The 12848-nt window shown below is 36.1% G+C and overlaps 1 protein-coding gene across 3 annotated transcripts in view; it reads right to left on the reverse strand.

Moving 5' to 3' along the window:
• Window positions 1-12848, reverse strand: part of CAMK2D (calcium/calmodulin dependent protein kinase II delta) — a 304759-nt gene that overhangs the window by 29807 nt on the left and 262104 nt on the right. For all 3 annotated transcript variants that reach the window (XM_003798167.3, XM_023518197.1, XM_023518196.1), the window contains exon 14: window positions 7761-7809. In XM_003798167.3, coding sequence (XP_003798215.1) covers window positions 7761-7809 — 49 coding nt within the window. The remainder of the gene's footprint in view (window positions 1-7760; window positions 7810-12848) is intronic.

The raw sequence follows: 12848 nt of genomic DNA on the forward strand, positions 1-12848 counted from the left end.
TGGCCCTATAAAAATTCTTGCTGTGTTTGAAGTACTATTTCACAGTTCATTAGTGCTCCTGATAACATTTTAAATAGAAGTCAGTGGACACCACTTTTTCCCAATTCTAATAATCTCTAAAACCATTAAGAATTCGTCCCTTTTTAAAAACTCTGAATTGAATGTCTTTCTATGATTATTTGAATAATTTTTATTATCTATATGACTTTATAGCATATATATCTTATGATATATAATGACAGATATTTAAAAAAAACATAAGACCTCATAACTGTCTATAATAGTACTGCATCAAAGTGGGATTTAAGAAAAGCTTACAAGTCTGTATTATTGATTTCAATACCTAAATTCTGCTGTTATGAAGAAATATGAACCATAGGAAGTTACACAACTTGCTCAAAGCAAATTGGAAAAAGAATAGAACTAGAAACAGAGCGTATATTCTAGATTCCAATCAGATATTTGTTTAAATTTTACATTTTACATCATTTAAAAAAAGAAAACGTGATAAAATTATAACCTGAAAAGATCAAGGGGTAACAAAATATTTTAAAACTTCCATATAACTTTAAATCTCATAGTGTTATATTAAACTGGACTATTTTTGTTAGGTAATGGAAAAAATAGATACATGAACAAAAACAAAGAAAGCTTCATATTTGATATTATGCAACTACATTATAATGTAAATTAGATTTGGCAAACCATGACTTTTTTTTTTTTGAGACAGAGTCTATGTTGCCCATGTTAGAGTGTCGTGGTGTCACAGCTCAAGCAACCTCAAACTCCTGGGTTTAAGTGCCTTGCCTCAGTCTCCCAAATAGCTGGGACTACAGGGGCCTGCCACAACACCCAGCTATTTTTTTGTTGCAGTTGTTTAGTTGGCCTGGACCAGGTTTGAACCCACCATCCTCGGTGTATGTGGCTGGTACTATAACCACTGTGCTATGGGCGCTGAGCCCTATGACATTTTTAATTACATAAATTATGAGTCTGATTACCTCTTGTATTTTTAACTTCCACATAAAGTAACACCTATGAATAATTTTTCAGATAAACTTTGAATTATTAAGAAACTGCAATATTTAGAAACTTATGGAAAGAATCTCATAACATTTGTGTTTTTAGAATTTATGTAGTATTTTACAAAATAATGCTACATCATTTTTGTTGCAGATATTTCTATAAACTCATTACAGGGCTTTGAAAACTTACAAGAAAAGCTGTTTATAGAGCCTATAAGCTGAGAAAGTATGTTACTACAGAGTAAGCCTAGGTTTTCTAATGATAAAATGAGCAGTCAGGTGGTTTTGTTTGATTGTTTCATTTGTTTTGTTTTGATGTGGGGTTGGCAATAGTTTTGATCCTGTGTTCTGTCAGTGGGGCTAAGTAAGCCTGAGGCTATCACGGACAAAATTTGGCAGGAGATAAAGAGTAAAAAGAAAAGTAGGGTGACTTTGGAGGTAAAATGGGAGGAATATGAAAAAGAAAACTACAGAGAAGATGGAACTATTTTTCATTAGTTGTAGAGTAGAATAAATTCTGCATCAATCCTGAAGTTACTGATTCTGATTTAAAAGTGAAAAGATCAATGGGTGGATATACATATGCAGACAAGAATTTTTCTAAATAAACCACTTTTAAAAGTCAACATTTGGATCAACTGGGAAGTCTAATTTGAGTTCTTTGAGGATTTGCCATACTTCCTTCCACAAAGGTTGTATTAGTTTGCTGGAACATATTCTCCTTCGGAAAGTATCACAAGAATGGAGAAGCAAGAATCCAGTGTACTTAATTCTCATATGAAGCCAGTAGATGATCTAATACATACATGCCCATATAAGAGAAAAAATGAAATCAATTCAAGGTAGGGGAGTGGGGGAATGAGGGGAGGGGATTAGGAAGAGGGCAGGAGGCAGGGGGATGGCTGTGCTCCCACTTAATGGGCACAATGTTAGGGTGTATGGCACACCTCTTGGGGTCCAGACACAATTATATTAAGAGGGACTCTTTCTAACAAATGCAAACATTGTAACCTAATTTGTTGTACTGCCAATTAACCTGAAACAATAGAAATATCAAAATTTGGATTAGAAACTGGAAAAAAGTTACTATACACTACACTATAGATACTCTACGACACTTTTAATTTAGTGGAACGATATAACTATCAGAATATGCAGGAGTTTCTTGCTATGCAGATTCTCTGGAAGAAATGCATGTGGGTAAATCCTGAGACACAGACTGCACACGGATCTGCAGCCTGGCAGCATGTGACCGTCTGCCCCAGAACACTCTACACAGAAACAGAGGGTTTCACTGATCAAACAGAACTTAAAACTAGGTGAATCTGGGTAATAAGTCCTCACGTTGCCTACTAATGTACATATTTAGGGAAGGCACAGCTCATTAACAGCGATTCTATAAATTAGCTGACACCATTGGGTGTCATCAAACCCAGAACCCATTCAAGTAACTGGGCTTTTTGCAAATATCCTATGCAGTTTCATTACTATCACCTATTAGTCAAGAAAAGGAAAAAAGAGTCTAAATAAGAATGAAGTCTCCACACACAGTCTCACAGACATAAAGTTCTGCTTGTTGCACAGAGCTCCACTGGTAGACCCATAAGAAGGATGAAATGCAGAAAGAGATCCAAGCAGGTGCTGAATGGTGAGCCGGAGTGAGACACTGGAAGCAGGATGGTGACAGATATATGGGAGCTCAACTTCGACAGGTGTTGCACAACTCTGGATTGCTGGGAAAGAGCAGTTGATGGACCAAATGGACACACACCCATCAGGAAGGAGAAGGTGACTGAGCAATGGTGCTGGCTCGGTTATGAGTTGCAGAAGCATTGTGGCACACAGCGACAGGCCCTGCAAACTGTGGCTACGGCCACAAACCAAAGGACAGTCTTCAAATGTATAGAGTTTGGAAAGGATCACTACTACGTATCATTGACTTTAGGCATACCCATACCCTGGAGAGCAGCACAACTGATACTGTTGTCTACTAATTAAAGGCTAATGATGACAGCTGTTTGATAATACCTGCAAGTGGAGGTGGTCCACTTTCCAATTAATGAAAGTAACTGTTCACTAGAAATGTATTAAAAATGGAAAAGACTATTTTAACAATTTTAAAAACACCTGTTAGTTCTAATAGAAAAAGTTTTTTTTTTTTTTTTTTTTTAAGTGTAGAATGGGCTCTTATTGTCCCAGTGATTCTAAGGAGTCACTATGCTTTGTTAAGATTCCCATCTGCTTTTAAAGTATTAGTATCACTCCAGAACAGTAAGTTTGCTGTTGAGATTCCTAACATAGCATCAGAGATAAAGTTTGATTTTTGAACACAAAACAAAATAATGAATTTGTTCCAGAGGTCAATACTAGGAAATAAACATGTTCCTTACCTTGGAGAAAGAAAAAAAATGAATTCTAAAAGCTTTTTATAGAGAAGAGTTGAAAAACAATGCAAGTCCTTTAAGATAATTATGAGCTTGGGAAGGAGAATGTTGTATTTATAACTAAAGACTAAATGTTTATAAAAAAATAAAAGAACTGTTTGATTAAAAAAAGTATTTATCTCTGATCTCACTAAGTTTTCCTGACAATTATTGAATTAAATAAGAGAAGATACAAAAGAGTGCTTTGATTTGGAATCTTTGAAATCTGAGTAAGACAGTTCATGAAGAGAAACATGTGGAGATCAGGTGGACAATAGGCATTCAATAAATATTTGCTGAATGAAGACACCGAAATACCCTAGACCAGCGGTTCTCAACCTGTGGGTCACGACCCACAGGAACTGTATTAAAGGGCTGAAGCATTAGGAAGGTTAAGAACTACTGCCGTAGATGCAATTCAAGAGTGACATACAGACTGGGACCTCAGAAGACCATGGTCCATTCTGAATGGAAACTAACAAGTAGAGTCAAAGGAAAATGGGTCTTCCCCAAATCCTGGCTTTCTAGGGTGCTCCAGGTTCTGCTGACCGTGAAGGACCACTAATCTAGGACTACCTCCACTTTCCTGTCTTCGACGAGGAGAACAAGTGACCTCTCAGAAGAGGCTAAAAAGAAAAACCCTGCCATTGGTTAATGTAATCATATCTTCCTTTGACCAGGTCACCAGGAGGTGTTAATCCCCTCCACTCCCACTCCAATGCTTCATTACGGTGGATAGAGGACATGAGGACACAGAAGTTGTCCCTGCCTGGTTAGTCCTTGGGGATGGGGCAGAAAGTACACTGCCCTGGCATGAGGCCTGTGATACAGTATTCAAGGGTTCATGTACCACCATGAAACAATTCAAGTCTAGGTGCTATTGTCAGATAAGCTGCACATGAGACAGCCATCAGGAATAGGGGGAACATGTCCCAGCACGCTGAACTTGGCTACCAGAGGACTCCATTAAGACCATGCTATGGTGTTTCACCCAGACAACAAGATTCTCTACTAAGAGGGGAAGGTTGGAAAACGTGCAAGAAAGATGTGCAATTTTATGGATATAATATGGTTTTGTAGAGAAGATATAGTTTTGATCAGGTTATGTAACTAGTAGTCTTTGTGAGTTCCTAGATGTTAGATATGTAGGTAAGTTTGAGTTCTAAAAGAACAGGACAATAAACATTCCCTACCAAGTGACCTACAGCTATCACAAATTCTGAGGTAAAGAGAAGAGAGAAAAACCAATCAAATTTAGGGTCTTTCTTGAGGACTATGTTCTGGTAAATAGATTTCCACACAAATATCATCAGAATAATGAATACATCAAAAACATTTAAGACTGCTACATGTACAAACTGTATTATAATTAAAACAATGGCCTAGGTGATGTTTCAAAGTGTCTAGTCTTAAAGAGCTCTGTTATCATTCGGTTTTAAAAGAGTTAGCCACTAATAGTCTGTGTGAGTCTTATTGAGAATACAAAGGGGACGTAATGAGCTATGTCTATGATTCTGTGGCCAGATCCACCCAGTAAAATTAACCAGAAACTTAAGCAACTTAAGTTCAAGGAAATAAACCAAAGCACCTTGGGCTCAATTATCAATTGGACATTGCTTTTGATTCCAATATTATGCTTAATTTCTGTAATACACGGATTTGTTGTGTATAAAAGGCCTGACAACTAAATTTGTAAACTCATCCTGGTAAAAGTGCTACATACCTCATTGTTGAATATCAGTATGGTCACTTTCAAAGTACTCTTCTTGAGAAGCTATCAACCGATGCCAGTGCCTAGTCTCCCTTTCAAAGCCATTTGGGAACTCTTTTTCTGGAATGACTATCAGAGCTGTCATCCTGTGAGGGATGACAATTAAGTTTGTGAACTTGCACTGTGTGCTTACATTGCCAGCACTGCACAAACAACTCAGTAAGGTTTCGCAACATTGGTATATCAGTGTCTCACAACTATGTTCGTGTCAATGGTAGGCTGTTCCTTGCTGAGTGGTGTTTGTTATTGTTGTATGTTTTTTGGTGTGCCATACAAAAACGGCTCTAATGATCACTCCAGAAAAAGAGTTCTCAGATTGCTTTAAAAGGTGAACTCAGTGCTGGCAATGGTGCATAGCTTCCCAAAGGGAGTTCTTTGGAGGTGACTGTAGTGCTATTCAACAATGAGGTATGTAGCATTTTTTCCAGGATGAGTTTACCAACCGAATTTTTGGGTCTGTAAAGACAAATGCTGTCTTCAATTTGTAAATCCCAAAGGCAAGATGAAACCCATATCATTGTAATTTGAAGAGAACTGATTTTTAAGTACTGATGATATTATTTCATTTTATCAAAAACAATGATAAATTTTAAAGTAAGACTGACAGGACTCTAGTTATACATTAATCTTTACATAGATTCACAACAATGATATTGAACCAATACTTAATACAGTTAAGAGTTAAATTCAGGTGAAAAAAAGAATGCTTAGTAAAACCTTGCTTGTAATCACTAAGGCGGGGGGGGGGCACATATTACTTGATGGATTAAACTGCTTGGGGTGAGAAGTTGGTATTCTCCCAACTTTATAAAGTTATTGAAAGATTAAGTCTCTCCCATGAAGGATGCAGACTTTCAAGAGAAACATGTGAAAATTCATATAAAATATTTTACTTCTGAAATCCAAGACACTCACAAGGACAAAGCTTCCTGAATCTTTGGGGAAGCTAAATGGGACACCTGTTTATTTGGCCACAAAAAAAAAAGGAATGTCTTTATCTAATATGACTGGTATTTAACGATTTATAAAATTACTTTAGTTCAAATTTTAGCTGAAAGGCAAGAGTGAGATGAACAGACCTAATGAATAAAATCTTCCACTCACCCATTCACCTTTCCACTGTAAAAAAAATAATAACTAACTTCTTCACACTGAGCTAGGTCAGTGCACTTAGTAACATAAATAGAGAATATAGTTTAACAGTGTCAATTGTTCTAGTCAGACCAAAAGGAAAAAGTCTGCAGAGGTGACTAGCAATTTGGGGTCTATGTCCATTTTTATTCCTAAATTGTCCATATGTCTCCTTGACCTGAGAATTTCCAGGTTCTTTATATCAAGAATGCAGTTTTTCAAGAGTATATCTTATTTATGCTACCTATAGAATTAAAGCTCATGACGATACTATTAGGTAGGTAATCTTTCCAGATTATGGATCATTTTTTCCAATTTACTTTATATTTCTTTTCCTTTAATATTTCTGTTTTAAATATCTTTATGGTTACCATTCTTTGTTGAAATATCTTCTAGACAATGGGCCTAGAGAAAGTGTAGCTATATACTGAGTTAGACACACAAGAATACAGAACTGCCAATGCAATTGATACAACAGTGACATTTCTAAACCAGTCACGTGGCCAAAAGGAAGAAAGCTAATGGCTCAAGTGTCTTTAGTATGTATGTACCGGTGTGCTGAGACGTCATTACAGATGCCACCCAGGACTCTTATGTGTTAACAGCTAAAACAACTTTGCCAACTAAAGTGAGTGAAGGTCTAGAACACATTAGGGAAATTGCACGCAAACCTAGGATAAAAAAGCTGCTAAATACAGAATTCTACTGATACTCAGGTAAGGCCAGTGAAAGTTTAAAAAATACTATTTTTAGGGTAGTGCCCATAGCTCAGTGGGTAGGGTGCTGGCCACATACACCTAGGCTGGCAGGTTCAAACCCAGCCCAGGCTTGCTAAACAACAATGACAACTGCAACAACAACAACAAAATAGCCAGGCATTGTGGCAGGCACTTGTAGTCCCAGCTATTTGGGAGGCTGAGGTAAGAGAACAGCTTAAGCCCAGGAGTTTGAGGTTGCTGTGAGCTGTGATGCCACAGCACTCTGCTGAGGGCAACATAGTGAGACTCTGTCTCAAAAAATAAAAAAATGCTGTTTCTATATGTTATCCTTGAATTTGAATTGTTTTTTAGTCAGGCTTTTATGAACGTACCCAATATTTAAATGTTTTATATTCTTTTTTGATTGATGTACTTAAAATTTGTTGTTGTGTTCCTAAACTGTCATTACTAGTTGTCATCACCACAAATATACCACATGTTGGCTATAGTTTAAATGGCATAAAAAAAGATGTGAAGAAGTTGACAAAATTAATAGATATTATTGAAATAATTACGTACTTATAATAAGGAAATTATTTTTACTTTTTAGGATAGGCCTACTTCCTAACTCTATTATTTATTTGAGACAAATAAATATATTTTTCATATGTATGGAGCTTGGAGTTAGGATTTTCCATATCTTAAATCATACCTTTCACATCTTCATCCTCAATCGTTGTATTTGAACTCTCGGTTGACTCCTATTAAGAAGAAAACATATTTTTAAGTTGTATACAATGACTTAGCATGATGTCTTCTTCAAAAATTGGCTAGTGATATACATATCATGCAAAACTCTTCAGCAGGCTGTGTGCATATGCTGACATGCAAACGGACAAATACTTTAAGTGATTTTTAACAGAAATGAAATGTCAAATGCTGCACACATTTCATGAAGGGAGCACTCTGGTTGCCTAATCTGTGAAGCTGTACAAATCTAGGTGATTTGTCAAAGCAGTGGAAGTATGCAGTTTATTTTAAGAACTGTGTAAGAATGTGTTGGTATTACAGTGCCCCAAAAGGTATGTGTATTTATGAGTAATTGAATACATTAGTCAAATGAATCCAAATCTTAATATAGGACAATTTTATTCCCAATTAATTAATCAACAAATAGTACCTTGTTTGTGTCAGGTACAATGTCAAGCACTGAATTTGAACCTGCCTACTCCTTTTAAGGGAGAGAAAGCATTTCAATGTGTCATTTGATGAATAAACTAAAGCTATCAAGCTGAGATATGCGGAAAGTACTTTTAGGAAGAATTTTCCTTTTGTCATCAGCACAATTAATTAAATAATAAAGAATAATTGACTTTCAAGAACTACTCAGTTTTTTTCCATTCTTTTCTAAATTAGAAATTGGCTGCCACTGATTAGAAACCTGCCTCCACAAGGAAAAATCAAAGGTTTTTTTTGGTAAAACTACAAATGAATTTGAAGATAAGTAAGCACATGTAAATGTACTCTTTAACTGCTGGTATTAACATATACTTCTCAAAATGATCTGATAAATATTGAATCATGTACTAAAAAAATATTTTCTAGCACAGAAATTTTACAATATTCACAAGAAAGACACAATTTTCTATTTGGGATGATTAAAGGCTAGAGCCTTCCCCAAGAAATTGGAAGCAAACTTCAATAGCTATATGCTCAGAAACAAACAAACAAAAAAAACTCCCAGATTTTGAAAAATAATGCTAACACTAGTCAGTGTCTTTTTAGAGATTCTGTATTCAAAAAAGTGATCGATTTATGTAAATATCATATACAATATTTAAACCAAAGGGCAATTTAATTCAAGATGTATCCAGAGTCTCCATACACACGAAACCAAAGAAAAGAGTCTTCATGAGTTTCTTAACGTGACCTAGTATTCAAATTGAAGCTCAAAATGAAGGTCAATCCATGCACTATAAAAATTAACTAATTTATGTCAGTGAGAAAGACCATGCAGCAACTTTACACATGATATATATAGTTAGGACTGTTGATGTCTCCACTCTAGCAGCTGTACCTGGTCTTACATTTGCTAGCACTATGGAACAATTGTTCTTACATGGGATGGTCCTGACTGCCTCAAGTCTTAGGCATCTAGAACAGTCTTGGTGTCATGACTATAAAATATATCTCATATATAAAAACACTTCATTTTTTTTACTTCAATGATTTTAATATCATTGACTGAAAGTTCAACCAGATAGGAAGTGTGTTTTCTAAGTCTTAAGTATTGTTGAAAAGAATATAGATGACTATCCTTAATGTTTGAAAAAGGCATAGTGCAGTATTTTTTTCTCCTCTTAGAGATAAAATAAAGTATGGAAAGTAATACACTGGGAACATGGAATACATTCAGAAAATATCCCCTTTTACTATAGATGTATATGTGAGAGCTGTGATTCAGTTAACATGCTGTGTAATTTACGATGTACAGGGCTCGTTGGTCTTCCTTCAATGTAAGTGATTAAATGTCTCTTACTGAAATGTATATAACTCAACAACAAACATATCTCACAAGAAGTAATACTCCCTGGTTCTCCTCAGATTCATGCCAAACAACAGCAACAACAACATCATCATCATAACAGGGAATAAAAACAAACAAACAAGAAACCACTCTGACAACAGAACAGAATGAAACTCAAAAGTAACATTAAATTAAAAAAAAAAAAAAAAAAAGAAAACCCCAAATCCATGGAACTCAAGATGGTATTTTGAAGACAATGGAGTGATATAGCAAGAAATTCTAAAATTTCATGCAGAATACAACTACAGTACAAAGCACAAACAGTCTGGGGAAAAATACAACAAGACCAGATGGAATTGCTTAAGATACACAGTCATCTTGATATAAAGACGTCATAAATGTTTAGCCTGACTTTTACTAATTAATAGTAATATTCATTTCTCTTTCAACATGTCATTCATTTTTATATGAATGAAGTATGGGTATAGCTCTAGACAAATTAGGTCCAAAAGAAAGTGTGGTCGAGAAAGAGTAATGATTTTCTTTGCTATTTTTCGATAACAAATTAATTTTGCTTTGACTATTTGACGAGATGTGTATTCTTGTTAAAGCAAGATGATGTTGATTCTTTCTGAATACCTTGTTTCCATCAGGGTTGTGGATTACAGTAGTTTGGGGCTCCTGAGTGAGAACAAAATAGAGAAAGAAACAGTTCGCATTGGTAAGTACATTCTTTCTAGAGTGAAGGACAGAGCAGAATGGGCCAGCTGACAAAACTAAATAGTGACAAGAGCTAAAGCAACGTTAACTGCTGTCAGAGGTTGCAGCTGACAAAGTCTCTGATGAAAGATCTCCCTCTCCAGCCCATGAGATAGGACCCCTTCCCTAGCCAGAAGCAGCATGCACAAGACCTTATTCTTGATCAGCACACAGACAAGGCTTTGAAGCATGGAGACCTGAAGAGGCACTCACTGTTTCACTAAGTCCTATGCCAGCTAGAGCTTTCCCTTCTTCTGTGATGAGCAGCTTGCTAATGTCTTACCTACAGAAAACTGACCAAGGACACTGGAGATAAAATTCTTTGAGATGATCTCAAATTCTTTGGGAAGATACTTTTCAGATTGATTGATCATGGTGTCATTATAATTAAAACACACCTGAATGCTCTTGGAAATCTAGGACCGTTGGGCCACACTTTAAAAACAAACAACTCTTGTAATGCATTTATTTCAGAGGTCCATGAGAAATTCTAAGGCACCTTTAGAGGGTTCGAGAACTAATCACATAATCACTATAGCCTGAGGCATGTAGTTGTTAAATCCTGTGTTAATTCATACCTAAAAGACAATTTCTGCTTTACAGAATAATTGGCTGTAAAGTCATGCTTTTCCATGAAGAAAGTATCATTTTCCTTATTACTTTCTATCAGAAAATAAAATAAACAAATAAATAAAAAACTCCCAAGTGGAAAACAACTAATGTAAAAAAAAGATTCAGCACGCCTACATCAACGGCATGCTGGGTACTTTGATTACATGATGTCTTGGCAACAAGGAGTTACTGCAACCCACTGGGAGTTCTCAGCCATAGCCACTCCCCCAACACCGTAGTAGTAGTATACCGGTAATACTGAGGGAACAGTGTCCACCACTGCCCTTCCTCCTTTCCCTGGCTATAGCTGTGATCAACATTGTTTTTACTAGCAGACATCTACTATCTTGATGTGTCCTTCCTTTAAGTGTTTTTAAATGAAGCCTTCTGGTTGACCATAGTGAAATAATCTCCTCTCATTTTTTTAACCATTTAAAATAACAGTAAGAACAGAAAATAACTGGAAACATTTCTGAAATAGAAAGAGTTTGGGGAAACATAGAACTCCGAGCGTGGAATGCCAGTATTCTGAATTTTAACATAACACCATCTCAAAGTAGCAACACCGATTTAGTTGTTCAGTGGGTGGATTTGATTGTAATGGACAAAACTGGTTTCCACCGATAATTCAAATTCCTATGCTATGAATTTCATGTTTGGATTAAAGTGAAACAGTAAAAATTTAATTGAAGATACAACAAACAAAAGCGTTAAATTATCCAGTGCCTCTTTATCTCAGAAAGTGAGGTCTTACAAAGCCCTGTTGTTTTTTCATAAGAAGGAAACAGGAAGTCTGAATAAGGTCTACTTTTATGCTATCCAGCAATAACCTCATTAGCTCTCCTTGATGTCAGCATTTACATCATGAAAGGAAGAAACTTTTGTTTGCATAATCTAGAACTATCATCAGAAGAAGAGCTAAGAGTGACCAAAGCACATTCTACGGCATTTCTAAGGCAGCATGCAACAATTTCAACTACAGAGACCACAGCTCTGGGTACAATGTTCAACGATGAAATGAGAAAATCTCATGTTAGAAACACACTGCTTGACAGCTATCTTAACAAAAGGAAAAATAAATGAACTTTTGTCATATCTTAGAAAGCAAAAATAAAAACAAACCCAACAAAATAAAATATTTATATATATGGATTTATAAAGTGAAAGCAAATGAGAGAAACAACAAAAAACAGTAAAGAACTTAAGAAGGGTTACAAAGAGTCCAGGTATACCAGCGCCGGGGTAGGAATATTTTCTTTGGGGCTGGTTACCACGTTGGCTTTGTTGTTTATCTGTAGGTATGCAGAAAATAGAAACAGAGATGCCATAAACCCCTTGGTAGCCAATGTCACTATATGCAGCATGTTGACATAGAGATATAGACATGAAAATAAGAGTCACTGAAGATGAACATGAAAGACATTGATGACTGACAGGAAGTGATGATCACGTCTAGTCTCTGATGGTCACACTCAGGCTAGGACCGTGTCTATGGTGGTGGAATGATAAGACAGACTCCTCTGCTCTGGCTGGGCCACCTCAGTGAACAGACACACTGCTGTTCCAGCAGAGCTCAAACCAAGCTTTAGGGAATGAAATGAACATATCCCTTTTCGTGCTCTTCAAGTCGAATTCTCCTTCCAGGCTTCCAAACTGTTCACTGGTATGAATACATTCCTTTTGGTTTTTTTCATGTTTTTCTTGAGCCTGAAGTCACACACAGACCATCTCTCTCTGGGGAGTCATCATTACCATGTTTAGTAGGTATCCAATTACAAACTTAGATCTTCTGATGAGATGGAGGATGTTATGATATTTTTAAAAAATGTTAAATCTAGGTCTTCTTCAAAAATTACACCTTGAATTACAAATGAGGAAATCAAACTCTATGCTGAATGGAAA

This window comes from Otolemur garnettii, unplaced genomic scaffold (assembly GCF_000181295.1).
Source record: "Otolemur garnettii isolate 467f Iridium unplaced genomic scaffold, OtoGar3 scaffold00129, whole genome shotgun sequence".
NCBI classification, from domain to species: domain Eukaryota; kingdom Metazoa; phylum Chordata; class Mammalia; order Primates; family Galagidae; genus Otolemur; species Otolemur garnettii.